This window comes from Chiloscyllium plagiosum, chromosome 32, assembly GCF_004010195.1.
Source record: "Chiloscyllium plagiosum isolate BGI_BamShark_2017 chromosome 32, ASM401019v2, whole genome shotgun sequence".
Classification (NCBI taxonomy): Eukaryota; Metazoa; Chordata; class Chondrichthyes; order Orectolobiformes; family Hemiscylliidae; genus Chiloscyllium; species Chiloscyllium plagiosum.
This window is the reverse complement of record NC_057741.1, coordinates 4,486,728-4,510,486: the sequence shown is the minus strand read 5'-3', so window position 1 is coordinate 4,510,486 and position 23,759 is coordinate 4,486,728. Positions and strand designations below refer to the sequence as shown.

The 23,759-nt window shown below is 37.9% G+C and overlaps 1 protein-coding gene across 11 annotated transcripts in view; it reads right to left on the bottom strand.

Moving 5' to 3' along the window:
* Positions 1-23,759, bottom strand: part of kiaa1109 (KIAA1109 ortholog) — a 420,067-nt gene that overhangs the window by 61,788 nt on the left and 334,520 nt on the right. For 6 of the 11 annotated variants that reach the window (XM_043674034.1, XM_043674042.1, XM_043674038.1 and 3 more), the window contains 6 exons: positions 18,625-18,748; positions 14,426-14,535; positions 12,089-12,194; positions 8,989-9,051; positions 2,879-3,117; positions 2,158-2,382 (listed from right to left, as the gene is read on the bottom strand). In XM_043674034.1, the coding sequence (XP_043529969.1) occupies positions 2,158-2,382; positions 2,879-3,117; positions 8,989-9,051; positions 12,089-12,194; positions 14,426-14,535; positions 18,625-18,748 (867 nt within the window). The remainder of the gene's footprint in view (positions 1-2,157; positions 2,383-2,878; positions 3,118-8,988; positions 9,052-12,088; positions 12,195-14,425; positions 14,536-18,624; positions 18,749-23,759) is intronic. The other 5 variants (XM_043674039.1, XM_043674043.1, XM_043674044.1 and 2 more) reach the window with 3 other exon arrangements.

Sequence of the window (23,759 nt, the reverse complement as noted above, 5' to 3'; positions counted from 1 at the left end):
AGTAATGGGACGATAATTCAACAAATTGCACTCCTCCTGCTTTTTGTGGACAGGGCACATCTGGTAATTTTTTACATTGTCAGGTAGCAGCCAATGTTTAGATGTATTGGGTCTGGCTAGCAGCAAAGCTAGTGCTCTAGAACAAGTCTTCAAGACTACAGCCAGAGTGTTACGAATCCAATAGCCCTTGCTACTACCAACTACGTTCTTGATAAAACAAGTAGTGAAATAAGTCAACTGATGCTGATATACAAGATGGCCACGGATCTTAGATGGAGGCCAAGATGAATCACCCACTTGCCACTGCCGACTAAAAATCATTTGAAGCAGCTTTAACCTTGTATTTAAAATTCACATATTTGGCTCTGCCCTGACTGAAGATGGGAATTTTTGTGGAATCTCATTCTCAATTACTTCTTCAATTGCAAAAACACTGCCATAAAAACACAAGTCATTAAAACTCTTCCAAGAGCACATCGTGGTTCTTCTACAAATGCTACAACAAGTCAGACAAAAGCATCACACCTGCAAGTTGGATGGCTAAATAATGTAGACTGAGCACATTATTATGATCATAAAAGGATATTAACTTGATCTATCTAAATTGGTATGTCAAATTACCCTTAGACTCTTCAAGCATGGGTTGCCACGTGGATAAGCAATGATGCCACAATGTTCAGCTGTTCTAATTTCTGTTTCTTGTGGCATTATCGAAACAAATTTGCGACCAGTGTTTATCCTACTCTGGCCTCCTGTCCTCTTCTGTCACCCTTTAAATGGTAGTTTTGCCTTTAGTTTTCCAGATTCTAAGGTGTGGAATTTGCTCAATGAACCTTTCTACTTTCTCTCCGTTTTTAACGCCTTTCCTAAAATATAGCCCTTTGACCAAGACTTTGGTCCACTGACCCCATATCTCCTTTGGCTCGAGGTCAAATTTTGGCTGATTTGGATATGAACCATTAAAGGTGTTATCGCAATTGAAATGCAGTTGTCGTACTTGTTGATCAGAATATTGTCCGGTTGGAACATCATATGATTAGATTGTCACGTGACGAAACTTCCAGTGATGCAGTTATTCAGATTTGGCAACCCCATGTGAGTTTACAAATTGGGGATTTATTTTTGTTCACTGGTGTGTCTTCATAGAAGGCGTGGGATCTGGAAACTAATGCAGGTGTACAACTGAAAAATTGTTTTGGAGTCGCTCAACTGTGTGCTGATAGTCTGACTTGAATACATCTACGATTCCATTATTAACTGCAAATTCTTCTTAGTCTAATTCTAAGCAATACGTCAGGGAATGCAAATAGGCAACAGAGTAAATAAATTTAAGAGTAATTATTTATTTTATAACCAAAGAGGAATCAAACAAAAATATTTATGGCCTCTTAAGTCCTCAGAAATCATCTACTTTTTCACATGGTATTATGTTAGAGTTTGGGAGTGTTTTTAATCCTCAAATATTGAACTGAATTTTGTAAACAAAAAAATGGATACTGGCCCAGAATTGCTTGGAGAGTAAGTAAATTTAATGCACAATTTTATCTTAGGGCATAAATCATCTAGCAAGTTGCAGTGAGGACAAGATATCCCATCAGTTAAGAATCATTACAAATTACTGGACACCTTACTCTATTCCACTGTTAATTTTCAAGAAAACAATTGATCGCTGTTAATGTCCCGGTGATTTTGAAGTAATTATTGAATTTCCCAATTAATTTCCATTTAAATGTGCTCCTAAAAGTTAAAGCTTGGGAACCAAAACCATGGACATTCCTGCTTGACATAAATTGCTCCTGCAATCTTTTAAAATTTAATTTGTTTTGATTTTTCTTTGCCTCTTTCTCTGAATCCATTCTTTCTTTCCTTTTGTTTATTTAACTTGTTTCTGATTCAACTCTATTCTATGATTTACTACACAGTCATTCCTCAGAACTGTTAGTTACTAATGAAATAGACCATCAGCCCTATCATTCACTAAGTTCCCAGATTTGCCATTGTCACTTCTTGCAATTTTCAGTCAAAACATGACAGAACTGAAAGATGATGGAGAAATGTCTAATTAACTTAAGTGCACACTCTTGAAGCCAAGTATTATATTTGTAGTGCAAGTATTTACACACAAAGACAAAAACAGCAAATAAAGGATTTTCATACCTTTTAATGTTGAATTCATCATGTTCTGCTTGCTGCAGCTGCTGTGTAGTTGGATGCAGTACACATTTTCCACTCTCAATTTCCACACGAACATCAAGCTCAAAATCAATGTTCCGTTCTGTTGCAGTATTTAGGGAATTTCTGTTTATTGATGTTGAAGGCCAACGATCAGTAAAAAGTTGTTGGACTGCAGCAAGCCCTGCATTCTTTTTACGTACGTTATGTCTACAGGATAGATAATGCAAATAGTCTCAGAAACACAACACACACAATATTGACCTTTAGTAATTCTTCCCACTTATCCCTCTCGGCATTCTGAACTTCTGTAAAGAAAGAAGCTGTAAAAAAAGGGTTGAAAGGGGGAAGAAAATGACGGCAAGGGGAGTGGGGTGGCAAAGAAAGAAAATCTGAGAATGGGAGACTGAGGTGAAAGAAAAAGCTGCAAGAGGGATGATGGTTGATGGGGTGGGGTGGGTTGGGTTGGGGAGGTCAAGTGAAGAAAAAGGCTCCATGGCGGGTGGAGGGAAGAATCAGACACTGCGGACAAAGGGTGAGGGAGGCAGAGGTGGGTGGGGGAAGTGGACCAGAAAAAACGTCAATCCTATTGTGTAGTTCACATGAAATTTTACAGTTTGACATCATGCTTTCAAATTTTATTTTCAATAGATCCTGGAGACAATTATTCAATAATTTTAGAAAGAAAAACATAAAGTGCACTCACGGTGTCCTCTTGATGTATTGAGGTTTTTCTTTATCATATTCTTCATCGCGGTCAGACTCTTCACTAGAAGATGACAAACTGTCGTCTCGCTTTGCATCATCAAGCTGGAAGGCAATTCTTTGTTGAACGACATGTGGGGTTCTGGGTGAACTAAACACTGAACGTTCACTGATGGGTGAGTAATGAGATGGACTATCGACGGTGATTGATAACAGATCCAATTCTGTCTCCTCAGGGAACTGATGCCATAAAAAATTGAGAAGTTCAAAATTACTTTTACTCCTATGTCTGCGGTAGTAATCTCAGGTTAGTTTAAATTAGAACCCAATCACTATCCATGCTTTACTTGAGCAGACAGAATGGTTTTGTAATATGGAATGAGCATTGATACATTTGACAATTTATTCACCGGCCTAGATATTTTCTAAAATCTATAACAGAGACTGGGTGAAATGTTATGTGGGTTATTCTTCTGCCAATTTAAATTACCTCTACAAAGATGGTGTAAGTTTAAATCTTTTATCAACATTATTGTCCTTATTACTTCATTAGTCACTGCTTATTGTTGTACAATCAACAAATTCTATTTTGCAAACAGCAATGCTGTCAAAATTTATTTTCTGACTCAACACTTCAGATTATAAAATCCTCTTGGTCAATTTGTTTTTCAGCAAGGTAGAAAGTGTTACATTATCTAGAATGGGGGTACTTACTCATATGATTATTCTTTGATAAAAGTCACATATAACAAGCTTGAGTGAAATGAATTTGAGCAGTTTCATTGCAAATGTGCCTTACCATCAGTCTAAATCAGAAAGTTGTTTAGATTAGATTACTTACAGTGTGGAAACAGGCCCTTCGGCCCAACAAGTCCACACCGACCCACCGAAGCGCAACCCACCCAGACCCATTCTCCTACATTTACCCCTTCACCTAACACTACGGGCAATTCAGCATGGCCAATTCACCTAACCTGCACATTTTTGGACTGTGGGAGGAAACCGGAGCACCCGGAGGAAACCCACGCAGACACGCAGAATGTGCAAACTCCACACAGAGAGTCAGGAATTGAACCCGGGTCTCTGACGCTGTGAGGCAGCAGTGCTAACCACTGTGCCACCGTGCCGCACCGTGTATAATTCCTTACGAAATACTAATTTTACTCCGAGGTCACATGATAATAAGTACACAAATTGAGTAAAATGTAACATTAGTGCAAAAGAAATCACAGTATTGGACTGATGCAGGAGGGGCACTCCGAAAGCTAGTACTTCCAATTAAACCTGTTGGACTATAACCCGGTGTTGTGTGATTTTTAACTTTGTACATCTAAGGTAGGTTGTGCAGGAGAGAAGAGAAAACCTTGCTCTGATTCAGAATAAACATGCTGCATTCCACAGCACAAACTCCCTTTTCCTTGATGAGCAAAGCTGTTAACAAGAAAAAGTTCAAGTTCACTGAAAAACTAAATATCAACAACTGCAAATGATGGTTGGGGAAAAAATAAGTCATTTAAGCATTTGACTTCTAAAGGTAACCTTTGGGTTACTGCATTATCCTCTTGGTGGTATAAACCGATTTCCACTACTGATATCCCATGGTGTGCGCTACGTATGCCTGTTTGTGGTTATGAGTAAGGTTTGTTTGAGGTAGAGTAGTTGCCATCATCCTTTGTACATATTTTGTCTAGAGTCTGTCTAATGATCAGTGGTAGCTGAATCGCAGAGTCCTTACAGGGACTTAGAGTCCGTAACAAGCTGATTTATTAGATGATGGCAGTAACTACAACTACACTAGTCAGGCTTAATTACTAGAATTTGCAGGAGCTGAACAAAATACATCTAGTCCTAATGAAGGCTAGTGTAAAACTTTGTGCCTTCACTCACATACTGTGCGTGACACCACCAGCATGGGTAGAGTTTAATGTAACAAGACCATCAAAGCCTTCAGATCTATTACCATTTACAAAATTCTTTATCAGGTAATCTCTAATCTTTCATAGCTAATTAGCAAAATAACTTTTAGTTCCTTGACCAGATAAAACAACATTAAGAGCAAGTATACAAAACCAAAAGATTGCTCCAAGTTGTAAAAGTTGATTCAAGTTGTATCACATTGGAGAAAATATCAAAAGGTTAGTTGAGTGGTGTTTTTAGAGATAAATACTGAACCAACAGTACATAAAGAAGTATTCCAATTTTGTTTCTACATCTCCATACTCAAAAAGTAGTATGCCAGTAAAATACAGGAATTGGCATTGTGGTAACAAGGAACTGCAAATTTACTTGGTGCACTTTGCTGTTCAAAACCTTGGATTTAACATAAAATGATTTTATGTATGCATATGGATCCAAGACAAGAGATAATCGAGCAGTAGAACACAGTCCGCACTGCCAAGATATGTACTTCTCGTTGGGAAACATCTCGGAAAAACATTCTACAGATCATTTGAGCATTGAAAGCGTATGATTATTTCCCACAGAATTAATGCCTCAACAAAGTTCCTTACAGTGCAAGTAGCACAATGTAGGAAATAAAAGCTTTGATTTATTTTTGAAGTTGAAAATGTACTCTCATTCAAATGGGATACACCCAACGTTGCTGAGGAAAAGTAATCACGAAAACTCTGGCTACAATTTCTTCCTTCATTGTAGGGATGGTGCAGAGAAGTAAACAAATGCAATGGTATATCCCCATTCAAACAATACGCGAGAAGGCATAAACCTGGCACTACTGGTTAGTCAAACCAGGGTTTAGATTAGATTAGATTACATTACAGTGTGGAAACAGGCCCTTCAGCCCAACAAGTCCACACCGACCCTCCGAAGCGCAACCCACCCATACCCCTACATTTACCCCTTACTTACCTAACACTACGGGCAATTTAGCATGGCCAATTCACCTGACCTGCACATCTTTGGACTGTGGGAGGAAACCGGAGCACCCGGAGGAAACCCACGCAGACACGGGGAGAATGTGCAAACGCCTGAGGCGGGAATTGAACCCAGGTCTCAGGCGCTGTGAGACAGCAGTGCTAACCACTGTGCCACCGTGCCGCCCACCATGAGAGTTGCTCATGGAGAAACTCTCAGAGACATCGACCTGAGATAAAATTAATTGATACTTGGTCAAAGAGAGAAAAGGATTTGTTAAAGGCACATTGTGCATGACTAACTTGATTGAGTCTTTGAGAAAATGACAGAAGGTTGATGAGCATCGTGGAATTGAAGTTATGTATAAGGAGTTTTAAGAGAGATTCGGCAAATTACTACATAACAGATTCATTAGAAAATTTGAAGCTAATGGGATTTAATGAACAGTACCTTCAAGAATATCAACTCAGCTTTTGACTGAAAGCAGAGAATAAGAAATACCTCTTTTCGACACTGGAGGGAAGTGTACAGTGGTGTCCACAAATAAATCAGGGATAGGATTAGTTTTTTTAATTAATATATTTTAAAACACAAATTAGGTTGTTACTAATTCTGGAAACCATTATTTAGGAAGAATGTCAAATCCTTAGTGAAATGATAGAGATGATAGAGAATGATCCCATGCTTGAAAGACTTCAATTATCTGAAGGCCTGAGAAAATGGGATTGTTATTCAAAGTTTATAATTGCACTGATGTTCAATAAATAACTCCCAACAAGTAAAATGATTTTGAACATATAATGATAGCAAAGAAATGTCAACAAGACGAAAAGAGCTATAGGTTCATATAAAAAAAAAGTTCTTCCTTCTCTATAGTGCCTGTAACTGTCCTACAAGCATGGAAGTTGAATAAAGACAACATCAATATTTTGCTTATTAAGCTAGTGAGGGACTTAAGAACAAGGTGAAAAATGTGAATCATTGCGTATTTTAAGGTGAAATTTGATCAACGCAAGATTTTCCTCCTGTTTTAAAAAGGACGATATATTAGGTTAAAATTGTTTGGGTAATGGCAAACATCCTATTGGTCAAATCAACATATGTATCAGCAATGTTTGAGAAGATTTGTAGCTCAGGTTGATGGTAAGTATGTAAGTTAGCTTTATGAGCTTGAAGGTTTATTTTCAGACGTTTTGTCACCATTCTAGGTAATATCATCAGTGAGTGTGTCTGGTGAAGTGCTGGTGGTGTTTATTGATGGAGTTCTGGCTAGAATGCCATGCCTCTAAGAATTCTTGTACATGGCATTCTAACTAGAACCATCAATAAACACTTTCATTTAGATTCTATCCGCCTTCCCTTGAAAAAAAGAACTGGAAATGACATCACCCACCTTAAGAAACCAAGACTTATAGACAGACGGGACATACCACCAGCGCTTCACCAGAGACTCTCAGTGATGTTACCTAGTATGGTGACGAAACGTCTGAAAACATAGCTCAACTTACATACTCAGCATACGTATCGGTGCTGAAAAAATTAAATTTGCTGAGTGATGATCATGTATGGTTAGGCCAGTTTTAGGTTTTGTCTAATCTGCAAATGTAAACACTATTCAGCAAGGATCAATCAACATAGGATCCACAGCTCATTCTTTCTTCCTCTGTACTTTACACATTGAGGGCAACTACAGAAACCCCACCATCACTAAAGATATGCACTGGATTCTGATTCCAATAGAAATGCAGAACTGCACTTTGTTTACAAACACAGCATTAACAATTATTTGAGTGGACAGATGCTTATGATCCCAGCTGACAGTAATATTTGATAAGTGAGACCTCAGAGTGAAAACTGGCTTCATAAACCATTGGTTTTACGTTTCTTATTATTTACTAATGAAATCATTGACTGAGTTATGGTCACAAGAGGCTACCGATATACTTTGAACAAAAGAACACAAAGATGTACTACACAAGGAAAAATCACAACTATATCAGATGACTAGAATACTCTCATTGCAAATGTCAAAAAAGAAAATTCAGGCCTGTTACCTTAGCAACAGCTTTACAGGTACTTCAGTGAATAGTCATCCCTATGTCCATGCTCTGCTGCAACTGATTTTCTTTTGGTAAATTTCTGCTGTGCATTCATTAAGTGCTATTTTCTTTATTTAATGTCTCTCTCGGAGACCCTCAAAGCAAACTGCAAATGCAGCACACATATTGGTTAACAAGGATTCCCTATACTTGTCTTCAATAGCTCTCTACGATGTATTTCTTTCTGACACTTGCACAGCCTCTGCTTCTGGAACTTTATTTTTACTGACATCTAAACAACTCACTACTTCTGCCCAGCCCTCTCTGATTGGAGACTGGGGCTAACACAAATACATTTCAATTATCTCCCAAGAGGCTTGCTGGGCATTCAGCTTAAATCACATGACTTCCTCTAAATACTGTTTTGAACTCACTTTTCAAAATTATTTTCTGACCTGTTTAAAAAAAAGTCAGACTTTCACAGAACTGAAAACTAAATCCATTTTCCTCCAATGTAGAACCTAAGATCTCAAGTAACAATAATACACAAAGAATCTTCATCAGACAATAACATAAGAAAATGGTGTTAGAATACAATGAAAGCAAAGCATTAAGTGAAATAAATTTCCTAACATTACTATGTTTATAGTTCTCAACTTTGATTATAAAGAGAGAGTTAGGAATTTTGCCTTTACTCTATAAACCATGGAGGATGGAGATTAAGGTTAAATTCAGTAATAATCAAAATTGCCTGTAGAGCAAAAGAGTTGTATGCATTAATTAAAAAGCAAGTTACATGCAAGTTCATGAGCATTTATGGAGCATGAAATATTTCACTTTTGAATGAAATGATACTATCAATATTTCACTAAAACTTTAGTCTCATTTAGAGTTGAAATGGTTCCCTTGCAACTGCATTTTAAAGACTATATACTCTTAAAGTATGAGCAGTTTTCTAACATTAGCATGACAAAGTTTTCAGTGACTTGCACACTATATTTGTTGCGATGCAAAAGCAATATGTGTTGCTGTACATGTTGATTATCCAATAAAAAGTTACATTCAATGTAAAATTTTGAAATCACACCACATAAATGCTGTTATATTAAACTTGCATTGTTTAAAAGTTGATAGAATGTGAAGATGATTTTCCCATGAAGCAATTCATTTTGTTGCAGAGCAAATGTTTAACCAGTACCTGAAAATACCCTTCTTTTGGAGTGCTGACTTGTTTTGTAAGGCCCAAAGCTGTATCATTCAACTTTAATGAAGTAAAAAGGAAAATGTAATTATATAATAATAGCTTATAGGAAGCAACATTCCCATTAGATTACTGTAACACTACTAAAAAATTGCAAGGCATGTCACGCTAACAGCCCTTACTGTCACACATAAATAATACAAGGGCTTTTTAACATTATTGGAAAACAATGTGCATCAATAATTTTTTTCTCTGTACTCAGAACATGATCCACTAAAAGTTTCAATTAATGATAACCAGTCAGTAAAATTTGGTCACCATGATTCTAAACTTTTAGTGTCAATACAAGACAGATAAGTCAATATAAGTTAATTTGCAACTACAGTTCAGTACAAAATTGCTAATATCAAATCTATTACAACATGCATGTGTTGAGTCAAATGCACAGGGTGTCTTCAGTAACACAGTAAAAGCCACATTCCTCTTGTGCAGCTCCTTGCAGACGACAATCAAAAGGAAAATTAGCTAAGGCCTAGGAATCTGTTCTTGGCTTGCAAAAGAGAGAGAAAAAAAGTGTACTGTTCTTTAACAGGGAGGAAAAGAATTATAGCAATGCAATAATAAAATTGCTTAACAAAAAATTAACTTTTTAAATCTCACATTTCTCTAATAACCTTCTTCAACACAAATAAAAGCAAACACCACAAAATATTCTTAAAATAGAAATGATAAATACTTCAATTTGCATTTTCCTTTACTTTTAGCTTACATTCCTAGAACTAATTGTGAAGTTGGCATTTGGCATTTCATTTTTGAAAGTGCATGAAGACAGCGAAATACCTGCTCATACTTTCATTTGGAAAATTAATAGCTTTACAAGAGATTGCTTTGGTATAGCATCTTATAACCAATACAATGCCTTGAGATGATCAATGATGAGAAAAAAGACAAGAGAAATTCAGAAACTGGACCTCCAAGCATGATCAAAGAAAAAAGGCTTTGAAACGTTTTACAGAGTGCTTGGCAATTACTTAAACTTGGTTTAACATGGGAATGCATTTACATTTCTTCCTTGGAGATCGCTACACTATTTAGCTACAATATGACCGGGGAATCAGATCATCTAACTGTCTTTAGTTATCTTGCCATCTTCACATTGATTCACTTCAAAATTATTTTGGAACAACTTGAAAGCTCAAATAAGGACAGGCCTTTTTGGTCAATACTTGCATCTATGAAGTCAACAGATATCGTTGCTAAGAAATGAAAGCTCTGTCACATATTAAGCAACTCTGGAGATCTTAAGGAAAGACGGGCAATATTTATAACACTAATCTCACCTATATTGTTTAATCCCAATCTCAAAGAAAGCACTGTACAAAATCTCACAGAACATAAGAAATAGGAGGCATCCATCATATAGAATTTCAAACCTGCTCTACTATTCAATACAACCTTGGCTGATGATCAGCGTCAACTTCTCTTTTCTACCACTCCATTTTTCCCTAGATTCCCTGAGGAACAAATATCTATTTTAGCCTTAAATATATTCAATGATGAAAAACCACAGCTTTCAGGAATATATAGTTCTGAAGATTCACAACCCTTTGAGTGAAGAGGTTTCCCTATATTTCAACCTGAAATCACTGGCCTCTTATCTAGACACCATGGCCCAGCCATTTAGATTCCCCACCCAGAAAAATATAACCTTTCAATATCTAGCCCAGGGGATTTCAAATCATTGGGGGGTTGTAACCTCATCAGTTGAGTCACAAGCTCCAGGTCAGCATTGGTGACTGTATTGGAGGTTCTGGCAGGACAGCCTTAGGACCAACTCAAGTCACCATGACATGCTCACATTTTTATCCTGCTGTTATTTGGACATGTGAATACAGAGATCTCGTCTCTGCTTCTATGGGGCATTTACACGTCTTTCCCAAGCAACCCAAAACTCCACAAAACCTCCCTTCATCTTAATTTATGGTTGAGTGCATGAAAATGGGATTGCAATGGGGGAAATGGTTTGTAAAGCACTGGTCTACCCTCTCAAGTTCTTTCATAATCTTGTTTCCATGGGACTTTCTCTCAGTCCTTCAAACATCAGAGAGTACTATATAAGCCCAATTCACTCAGTCTCTCATCAGTGGGCATCCCACCTCATGAGTGAATCTTCTCCGTAAACATTCAGTGCAATTTCTTATAATTATTGCAATGCTATTCCTAAATATGAGGACCAAAATTCCACACCCTATTTCAGATGTTGCCTCAATGCTCTGTACAATTATAATAAGGTTTGTATATTCCTGTACTTCAACACTGCTGTAATAAAGACAAGCATGCGAGTTTCCTGTATAATTGCTTGCTGCATCAGCATGTTGTTTTTGTGCATTCCATGTCTGAGAATACCAGAGTGTTTCTGAACATCAACATTCACAGGTTTCACAGCTTTCAAGAAATATTCCATTTTTCTATTCTTACTAAGAAAGTGAATAACTTCACACTAACTCTTATTATACCTAATTGTTCACTTGATTAGCTTTTCTATATCTACGTATCACATCCTCCCTTTCCCACTTGGGCTTTGTATCAACAACAAGCTTAGACTTATTGCCTTTAGCTGCTATACCACTTTTATTCCTATCATTTCCTTCCTGTTTGTTATCAAATCTTCTATCTATGCTAATTCATTAAACTCAACTCCATGAGTTGGAACATTTGTGTGGAACCTTTCAATTGTCTTTTGGAAGTCTAAGTATATCATATTTCTGGCTTCTCTTTACTTACCCTACAAGTGTACATCCTCAAGAAACTCTAACACATTTATCAAACTCTTCCTTAAAACTATATTGATTTTGTGTTGCCATACCACAAATTTTAATTTGCCAAGTTTCAGGTTGTTGGGATCATTCCAGAATATATAGAATTTTGAAAATTAAAACCAGTTCATTCACTATTTTTGCAGCTACTTCTTTCAGAACCCGAGAACATAGACCTTAGGATTTCCAGACTCTTGTCTGTAAGTTTCTCTAATATGGTTTTGCTGCTGATATTATTATTTGATGTCATGGCCGATGGTTAATTTTTACGAGACTCTTACCGTTTCTTGTACCTTGAAAGTCACTCTTGTTCCAGTGCCTGATCCAGGTATAGGTTGTTCTGAAGTTTGGATTTCGTTAGGCTCTTCTGCCTCACCTACTCTGGAACTGAAGAAAAACTCACGTGAACATGACCAATGATGTAGTGAATGCAGACATTACATGTTCAAATTGAAAATAATTTAAAATAAGGATTATAAGTATTTTACATAAATCGAAACAAATTCAACAATTTTCCAGAAATTATTGAACAGACAGGTTAACACAAAATTAGAGTTTATATTTTTAAACAAAGAATATTTCAAACTTAAACCAGGCCAGAATCTTCATACACCCAGGGCTATGCTGCTAGACATTATGCATTAGGATTTCTAAATACATTATTCTGAAGTACAGGTTTTGAAATTTCGGTATGCAACATTTACATGTAAGAACTTAACAAGCTGCCATAAAATTTCTTTCTGTACTATTACAATAGATACAGTAAAGTTATTATTTCAAAGTTACAATCTAATAAGCTTTAAGTACTTCTCCAAAAGGAGCATTTCAGCTTTTGATAAGACTTTTGCTGACCTTTTCAAATGTGTGATAATGCTGTGCAGTGGTTCATTTGAGGGTCACTAAGAGAAACACATTACTATGCAACTGTCCACTTTTAGGTTAATAAGAATGTGCTTTTCCTTCAATCAGTGTTATTTCAGTCGGCACAGTGGCTCAGTGGTTAGTCTCACAGTGCCAGTAAACCTGGTTCGATTCCCATCTCTGGTGACTGTCTGTGCGGAATTTTCACATTCTCTCAGTGTTTATGTGGGTTTCCTCTGGGTGCTCCAGTTTCCTCCCACAATCCAAAGATGTGCAGGTCAGGTGAACTGGCCATGCTAAATTGCCCATACTGTTAGATGCATTAGTCAGGGATAAACATTGGGTAGGGGAATGGATCTGGGTGGGTTACTCTTCGGAGGGTCGGTGTGGACTTGTTGGGCCGAAGGGTCTGTTTCCATATGTACGAAATCTAACCTAATCTCAAATCTAATCAGTCCCTAATAGTTCAGATCTGGCAGTTTGTGAATTCAAGATGTTCCATTGACCTGAAAGAGCATATCTGTGGCAGACCATAATTAAAGAATGCTTATGTTATAAATAACCCCAGATTATATTAATAGCATCAGTGAATTAATGAATATCAGTTTAATATGGGCAAAGCTACTGTTTTAATTATAAATCTTTAAAGAAATACATTATTCTTGTAAGTACAATAGTGGTATATTTTGCTTAGTTGGAAACCACCTTGGTTCCCAGTCAGAATGTGGTGAGGTCAAGGCCCTGCTACATAACCTGACTGCAATATTTTCAAAGCAGCAATTTATTAAAAATATGTTAAAAATATGCCTTCCCTGGCGGGTCAATCACAATAAACAGACTAAAGCATTACTTGGAAATTAGGGATATACCTCAACTTCCTAGCTACATTTTTTGTTGAGGAATGGGCAGTCCAACCATACCAATAAATATCCATCAATAATTGTTTAACAGTACAGAACTTGAGTATTGCTGAAGAAAGAACCATTTTGCCAAAGCTTTTTTGTCTTGCATACATCAGGATAATTCACAAGAATAATAATTTAGGGAGGTAAAACAAAATTTACTGTGTATGACAGTGAAGTGCTGATTGTTTGACAAATGGATTTTGATTGGTACGGGTGCTGTCATGGGAAAGTAGCAGTTAATGATGATTGACAGTTTGACAGCCAAGCTTTTATTTTTTAAACCAGCCAGATTGACTGTGGTTGGTCAATGCACTGCCCTGAGAAATAAACACTGAATGTCTGGTACCTGTTTTATTGAGTTGAAACAGATGCAGTGTATGTATATGTTCTTTCTTGCATGTGAATAATTTAGAATTGCATTTACACACACTGAAAGCTATGTATATTAATACACACGGCCTCGTTCTTCATCTGGCTGAAAATTTAAACAAAACTTGACTGTAAACTGTCAATCGGCATTAATTGGTACATTCGCCATGTCAATGCCTATAGCAATCATTATCTATCTGCCAATCAATCAGCACTCTCCTCTCAAAGTACAAATATTGGGATTCTTGTGTATTTCTGAATAATTAAGAGATAAAAACTTTTGACAAAGCGTGTGTTTTCTTTCAGCTCATTCATCGAATTGTTGTTTGTGGGGTATAACATGTTCTGCTTATCTGCCAAAGCCAGTGATTGCACTTTGAAGCAGAATTGGATAGGATAGAAGGTACTACATAAATATCATAGTCCTTCTTAAATTTTACAATAGTATAAATATCACAACTGTAATAGTAAAACATGTTTCACCTTGTCCTTTCCAGTCTTCTCAAAGGTGGTCTTCCAGAGGCAGAAATACTTTTTGATCTGTTGTAGCTAGGTTTATAGCCTAGACCCCATTTATCTTTAAGGGATGCAGCCTGTACAAACCACACATTCACTTAGACTTTGGAGTTGGAATAAAATAAAAAGCTATATGCAACATTGTACAAGGTCAAGCTTTAACAATGTATTGCAATGACTTTCTATAAACAAACTGTGTTCCATATTTCTAATATATTTGTCCTTTACATGGAGCAGCATAACTAACTCAGTCCAAAATTTTTTTCAAATGTTAATACTGTTTTCAATAAAAGTTTAAAATGTGCAACACAATAAATGCACAGATAATGCCATTTAAAGCACGGATACATTATACAAATAGACAGAATACAGCATTTAATGAATTTCACGAGGGACCATATCGCTCATTCTCTTCTTTGCTTTAAAATTTTCTGTACGCATATATCATTTTCCATTTGACATTTGCCTCTCTGTTTAAATCTGTAAGTCCACATTAGCCTTTTTTCTGTACTTAAGGCAATCTTGCATGGTTCCATTCACAGCTTTGTTTCAATTTGTTCATGCAATGTTATCAAGGTCACACTTATTGTCTATCCCTAGCTATCATCAAGTAAGTGGTGGTGGGCTACTTTCTTGAACCTCTGTGGTTCATGCACTGCACTGTGCTCACAACATACTGTTAGGCTGGCAGCTATGAATTAGGAGTTGGAGCAGACACACAGTGGCTTATGTCTACTCTGCATACAATACATAGTTTGACAGATTTACAAGGGAACAGAAATAAGCTATTCAGGTCAAGCAAGCCATGCTGGTATTTATGCTCCTCTCAAGCCTCCTCCCAACCTTTCTCAATTAAATCTATAACTTTGCCTTTATTTTGTAATTTTTTATGCTTGTTTAATTTCTCTTTAAATCTATCCATATTACTCACGTCAATCACATGGTAGCAAGTTTCACATTCTCATCACTCTGGCTGATCATGATTCTTCTGAATTTTTTTTGGATTTCCTGATGACCATCTTATGTTATTAATATCTAATCTTACAATATGCTCTCTCATAACTGGAAACTGTTTTTGCACTATATTAAAACTTTTTATAATTTTAAAGGGGTTCATTGCATCAGCTCCCAGCCTTTTTCTTTCCCCCACCAAGAGAGACCAAATTTGTTCATCCTTTTCTGATATATATACCCACATATTTCTAATATTAGGAGACTGCAGATGCTGGAGATCAGAGCCGAAAAAATGTGTTGCTGGAAAAGCGCAGCAGGTCGGGCAGCATCCAAGGAGCAGGAGAATCGATGTTTCGGGCATAAGCCCTTCTTCAGGAATGAGGAAGGTGTGCCAAGCAGGCTAAGAAAAAGGGATGAATGCAGATTTCTCCAGCTTCCTCATTTCCCCTCCCCCCACCGCATCTCAGTCCCAACCCTCAGACTCAGCACCGCCTTCTTGACCTGCAATCTTCTTCCCGACCTCTCTGCCCCCACCCCCTCTCCGGCCTATCACCCTCACCTTAACCTCCTTCCACCTATCGCATTCCCAACGCCCCTCCCCCAAGTCCCTCCTCCCTACCTTTTATCTTAGCCTGCATGGCACACCTTCCCCATTCCTGAAGAAGGGCTCATGCCCAAAACGTCGATTCTCCTGCTCCTTTATTTCTAGTATTAGCCTTGTAAATCTTCTCTGCTCCTTTCTCGTGGCCCCCTATCCTTTTTACAGTATGGTGACCAGAACTGTATGCAACACTCCAAGAAAGATCTAATCTAACACAAGTTTCACATAATCTGCCTATTTTTCAATTCTATCCCCTTTGGTCATCTGTTTTGGAACTTTTAATGATAGGTGCGCATTGTATTCCAAGATATCTTTGTTAGTCTCCAGTCTCATACACACATCTTCCAACCAATATGTACTTTTTCTTTATTCATTCAAGCGCTGTGGGCATTGCTGGCTAGATGCTCTTGAGAAGACACTGGTGAGCTGACTTCTTGAATTGCTGCAATACATTTGGTGCAGGCATCATTATTCATTTATCATTAGGGAGGGAATCCCAGGTACTTGAGCCAGTGACACTGAAGGAGCAGCCAAGTCAAGATAGTAACTGGCTTGGAAAGGAACCTGAGGTGGTAGCATTCTCATGCACGTGCAGCCTCAGTCATTCTAGAAGATTGTGATTATGGCATTGAAAGTTGGGTCAAAGAAGCCTTGGTGAATTTCTACAGTGCATCTTGTCATTGGTACACATTGCTGCTATTTGGAGATATTGAGTATTTATGGATGTGGTGCTAATCAAACAACTGTTTTGGCTTAGGTGGTTTCGAGCTTCAGTGTGTTTTTGAGCCTGAGGTAGGAAAACAACCCCTCAGTGCCGATCTGGCTAAACCCTTTCAAGATCTTAAATGTTTCATTTAAATCACTCTGAACTCCAGAGAACACACGCCCAATTCAGTCAGTTTCTCAACACAGGGCAACACACTCAGGTCAATGACAGTATCCCATTCAAGTCTATTCCATCCTTAAATGCAGAGTTTAAAACTGTGCACGCCACCTCTGGCACAGTTTCACCGAAGTCCTGCACAACAGAAACAATATTACCTTATTTTTGTACTGCAATCCCTTGCAATAAAGGCCACACTGTTATTTGCCTATAGTTGCTATAACTGTATGCTAAGTTTCTGTGTTCTTTCTATGAGTACATTCAGTCTTCCTGAAAATCAACATTTATAAGTTTCACACTTTTTAAAATACACTCTATTTTGTTTTGCTATCAAAGTGAATAATCTTATACTTCCCAACATTAACACTCCATCTTATAATTGGTTGGTCACTCGCATAACCTGTCTCTATGTAGGTCATTTATGCATTGCTGAAAGATTTATTTTAAAAATCAGCTGATTTTTTAAAAAAGTAATGATTTGTAAACCTTCATGCATTGCAATGGGTCCTAACATTTTTGCACTTATCTTCCAATTTATTTTATTTGAGAAAAATGTATTGCATTATGTCTGGTCCTGTCTGATACTGGTTCTCAATACTGCTTTCAGCTTGCTCCGTTTCATTTTCTAATGTCACCCAATTAACAACCGCCAAGTCGTTCTCAGTCCCAATAATTTTAATAATTGGTTCTGCTGACTTGACAACCATCAGTCACAAGGACACAATTACAACAGACCTGTTTGTACAGTTAATGGCCAGCACAATCTCCAAACCACAAAATATAATTCCCAATTTCTGATGATACCAAAATGTATTATTTTGATATCCTTTCTCACTTGTCTTTCATATCATCAAGCAGAACACCTGAAAATTGCAGAATGAGTACATTTTTCACTTATCTTATACATTTTCACCTATGGGATTTTTGTTCCCTCACATTGTTGGACATTATTCAGAATGGGGAATATTCCCATACCTTGCCTTTAGTTGACTGGGGGGAAAAAGAAATCAAGTAAACAAAATTCTGGAGTATGAACAAGGGCTTATTGAGAACTCTAAGTTTGGAGATCTTGAACAACTTCCTCATTAATAGTCTTTGTAGCAACTCAGAATTTTTATAGAATTCTTCAATTATCTGATGAGTAGCAATAGCTGTTAAGCAAACTATGGTGCATCTTCATTCTCTAGATGTTCTTATTAAACTCTCAATAGGATGCAATTCTATTATGATATATGTGAAACTAATATGGAGTGAAACAAGTTCTGAATGCAAAACCACTCCAAATTATTTTTTTGAAAGTATAGTACCAGCCTTACACAACTCCAAAATACAGACTCACGTTTGAGGCAATGCTAGATCTATATCAAGCTCATTCATATCCAGCAAAGTAGAGACGACAACCTTATTTGCAACTTTTACAACAGGAGGATACATTATCACAGTTATCTCTTCACAGGCAACAGCAACAAGTCCATGGAGTATTGAATCCAAGAGATTACAATTCAAAGCCAAGCCAAGAATACAAAATACAATAAGCACACAGTGCTAGTATCCCCACCTCTGCTGCAGATGGGATTTAAACTTGGGTCTCCTGAATAATTGATTAAAAATACCTAAAGTTTTATTGCAAACATAGCAAAACAAGATTTATTAAAAACATTCACAGGAAGATTATGCTACTTTTGAGGGAAAGGATCATGAATTTACATCAACAAATAATTTGCTCACCCTCATACTGGATCGTTGTAATTTTTTCCGAACATCTCGACGAATGTCATTAACAGCAACAGATTCTAGTTGTTGATAACGCTGTATCTCTTGGTTTATTGTTCCTTCACTTGCACCAAGTTTTCTAGAAAAACCCAAATGTTTTATTAACTGAGTTAAGTTAATCAACATTTAGATTGAATTTAGTTTTCTCAATTTTTCAAGACCAACTCTAAATTAATCCAAACACAAAAGCAAAATACTGTACATGTTCAAAATTCAAAATAAAACAACAAGTCTGGGTAATGCTCATCACAGGAGACAGCATCTGTGAAGTGAAAAACAGTGTTAACATTGCAGGTTGAAGGCCTTTCATCTGACTAATTATTTCCAGACTGTTCTGTTTTGATGTGATCAATTATCTATTGAATCTCATAAGATTGCATCTCCAAGAAAATATCAAACAACAGTTGACAACCTCAGAGAGCAATTTGCTTCATCTGCTGATTGCGCAGGCAACAAACCAGGAAAATTCTCTACCTGTCTCACCATAGAGTTTTGAGCTTTTGCATGTCCAATTAAAGATTGCACAATATCATAAATAAGTTAAATCCCTCATACTAATTTTTTAAAATCAATTACATAAGGAGGAGTTTCAAACACTAAGTGACTTTATTTTTTGTTCCTTTTATAAATTTAAGAACAAATAATATAATGATAAGCTTTGCCTCAACACATGTTTGATAATAAAACTGCCATCGGATAATTGAGAGTTTCTTCCAACACTCTATTGATGTGTTGTCATTAAGATAAAGGTGCTATGGTACATTTATTTTTGAAATTAGATTTAGATACTCAACAATCTTCATAACTTAGGAGGTCAATTCTAAATTTGGTGATGTGATGAACTTTTCTTTAAATAAACATATCTGTTTGGAATGAAATACAACCACATTAACAACTTGCATGATCACCTCACACTTGCCCAAAATGTTCTGCAAGTAATACAAGTAAATAAAACAAAGGAATGACTAATTCCATCCCCTATTCACATTCCTAAAGCCGAGTTTCAGGGTTGTGATGCTCAGTCCACAAAATGAAGCATCATAGCAGTCTGACCCTCATAATAAAATAGACGAGACAATAACTTTATATAACAAGTCAACATAAGCCTTACCTCACTACAGATTCTCCCCCAGTTAGTGTTTCTCCCTGTCCACCCTATTCTTTCATGGCATATTTCTCTTTCACCCTCTTCCCCATTTTGTGTCTCTCTTCTTTGTTCTGCCAGTTTGTCTTCTGTTCCTTCTCCCAGATTTTTTTGTATGGAGTCAGCGAGAAAATGGGTGAGATTCTTCATGAGTACTTTGCATCGGTATTCACCAGGAGAGGAACATGACGGATGTTGTGGTTAGGGATAGATATTTGATTACTCGGCAAGTCAGCATAAGGAGGGAGGAAGCATTGGGTATTCTAAAAGGCATTAAGATGGACAAGTCCCCAGCTCTGGATGGAATCTATCCCAGGGAAGTGAGGGAAGTGAGAGAGGAAATAGCTGGGGCCTTAATAGATATCTATGCAGTATCCTTGAACATGGGTGAGGTCCCAGAGGACTGGAGAATTGCTCTTGTTGTCCCCTTCTTGAAGGAGGGTAGCAGGGATAATCCAGGTAATTATAGACCGGTGAGCCTGACGTCAGTGGTAGGGAAACAGCTGGAAAAGACACTGAGGGATAGGATCTATTCCCATGTGAAAGAAAATGGACTTATCAGTGATAGGCAGCATGGTTTTGTGCAGGGTAGGTCATGTCTTCCCAATTTAATAGAATTCTTTGAGCAAGTGACAAAGTTGATTGATGAGGGAAGGACTGCAGATGTCATATACATGGACTTCAGTAAGGTGTTTGATAAGGTTCCCCATGGTAGGCTGATGGAGAAAGTGGGAGAAAGTGAGGACTGCAGATGCTGGAGATCAGAGCTTAAAAATGTGCTGCTGGAAGCGCAGCAGGGTTCCTAGGCAGAAGACGCCTGGAGGAAGAGCGCCTCATCTTCTGCCTAGGAACCATCCAACCGCAAGGGATGAATGCAGATTTCTCCAGCTTTATCATTTCCCCTCCCCCCAACTTTTCTCAGTCCCAACCCTCAGACTCCGCACCGCCTTCTTGACCTGCTGAAGAAGGGCTTATATGTCTCAAACGTCAATTCTCCTGTTCAATTGATGCTGCCTGACCTGCTGTGCTTTTCCAGCAACACATTTTTAAGCTCTGATGGAGAAAGTGAAATTGCATGGGGTCCAGTGTATACTAGCTAGATGAATAAAGAACTGGCTGGGCAACAGGAGACAGAGTATGACTGGGAGTTTCTCAAAATGAGGAAATGTTGACCAGTGGCCTTCCACAGGGATTCGTGCTGGTACGACTGTTGTTTATGATATACATAAATGATCTGGAAGAAGGTATTGGTGATCTGTTTAGCAAGCTTGCAGATGACACGAAGATTGGTGGAGTAGCAGATCGTGAAGTGGACTGTCAGGCAATACAGTAGAATATAGATAGATTGGAAAGTTGGGCGAGAAATGGCAGATGGAGTTCAATCCAGGCAAATGCGAGGTGATGCATTTTGGAAGATCCAATTCAAGAGCGAACTGTAAATTGAAATGTCCTGTGGAAAACTAATATACAGAGAGATCTGGATGTTCAGGTCCATTGTTCCCTGAAGGTGGCATCGCAGGTCAACAAAGTGGTCAAGAAGGCACATGACTTGCTTTCCTCCATCAGATAGGGTATGGAGTACAAGAGTTGGCATCATATCACAGTTGTATCAGACTTTGGTTCGGCCACATTTTGGAATAATGTGTACAGTTCTGGTTGCCACATTACCAAAAGGAAGTGGATGCTTTGGAGGGGGTGCAAAGGAGGTTCAATAGGATGTTTCATGGTATGGAGGGTGTTAGCAATGAGGAGGGGTTGAGTAGATTGGGATTATTTTCATTAGAAAGACAGAGGTTGAGGGGGGACCTGATTGAGGTCTCCAAAATCAGGAGAGGTATAGACCGGATGGATAGCAAGAAGCTTTTTCCCCCCCCAAGAGTGGGGGACTCAATTACCAGGGTCACAAGTTCAAAGTGAGAGGGAAAGGTTTAAGAGAGATACGCGTGGAAAGTTATTCACTCAGACGGTGGTGGGTGCCTAGAACGCATTGCCAGCAGAGGTGGTAGAGGCTGGCACGATAGTATCATTTAAGATGTATCTAGACAGATACATGAATGGGCAGGGAGCAGAGGGATACAGATCTTTAGAAAACAGGTGACAGGTTTAGAGGATCCAATTGGTGCAGGTTTGGAGGGCCAACGGGCCTGTTCCTGTGCTGTAATTTTCTCTGATCTTACAATAAATTAAAGGCCTGTCAGCCCATTCAGTCTATACACAAATCCCACCTTCCCACATTACGCCCATAGTCATGAATGTTATAAAATTTCAAGTTCTCATCTAAGTATTCTCTAAAGATTTTGTGATTTCCCACCTCAACTATCATTTCAGACCTACACCACCTCTGGGTGAAAAATATTTTCCTCAAATTCTGTCCAAACTTATTGTCTTTCACTTTAAAATTATGTCCCCTTGTTATTGAATCTTCGACTAAGGGGAAAGTTGTTTTCTATTCACCCTGCTCACACCCCTGATAATCTTATATACTTCGATCAGGTCTTCCCTCAATCATCTCTGCTCCAATGGAAACACTCAAGCTTATCCAGCCTCTCTTCATAGCTGAAACGGTTCATCCTCGTCAACATCCTGGTGAATCTCCTCTGCATCCGTCCAGTACAATCGCATCCTTCCTATAGTGTGGTGTCCAAAACTGAACTAACTAAAGTTCTGTACAGCTCCAACATAGCTCCCGTTTTTTATAATCTATACAACAGCTGAGAAAGGCAAGCATCTGAACTTGTCTGAACTACTCTATTAACCTTCTGCAGTCTGTGAACAAGTACCCCAAGATCACTCTGTTCCCCTGAGCTTCCTAATTTCCTGCCATTGATTATTTCCTTCTTTTGTTCTTTCTTCCAAAGTGCAACACTCACAATTATCTGGATTAAATTACATCTGCCATTCAGCTGCCTACACCTGTTCATCCATTTATATCCTCCTGTAGCTGAATGCCTTGCTCCTCACTGTCAACCACTCGGCCAATCTTTGTGTCATTCGCAAACTTACTCATCTCCACACTCTCATCCACATCGTTTATGAATTTCAGAAACATGAAAGGACCCAGCAGTGACCCCTGTGACGTGCCACTACGCACAGGACTCCAAATCACACAAAATGCCTTCTACCACCACCCTCTGTCTCCTATCACTCCAAAAAGTTCAGTTCCAACTTGTCAAGTTAACGTGGATCCCTTGAGGTTTTACATTCTGTATCAGTTTCCCATGTGGGACCTTGTCAAATATCTTGCGGAAATCCATATAAACCTCAACACTATAGATAGCCAAGACAAGTACAGAAAGTACAGGGATCAAGTTAAAAAAAGAAATAAGGAAATCAAAGAGAAGGCATGAAAAAAATATTAGCAAGCCAGATAAAGGAAAACCCAAAGATGTTTTACCAGCAAATCAAGAGCAAAAGAATAGTTAAGGAAAAAGTGAGACATATCAAAGATGAAGAAGGAAACTTATGTGAAGGTGCAGAAATTATGGGAAGAATTTTAAATGAACTTTTCATCTCTGTATTCACAAAGGAAGGGCATAATGTGGATACAGTAATCCAAGAGGAACAGTGTGAAATATAGGAAAAAATAATCATAACGAAAGAGGCAATGTTAGAGGAATTAGAATCCTTGAAAGTGGATAGCTCACTAGGGCTAGATAGATTATTCCCTAGGATGTTGGAGGTGATCAGGATGGAAATAGAAGATGCTCTGAGGATTATTTCCAACCTTCACAGGTGAGGTGCGAGAGAACAAATGTGGTTCTGTTATTTAAAAAGAGTGTAAAGGAAATGCCAAATAATTATAGGCCAGTTGGTCTTACATCAGTGGTAGACAAATTGTTAGAATTAATCCTGAGAGATCGGATTAAAGGGTGTAGGTTTGCTAGCTGAACTGTAGGTTTGATATCCAGACGTTTCATTACTTGGCTCGGTAACATCATCAGTGGCG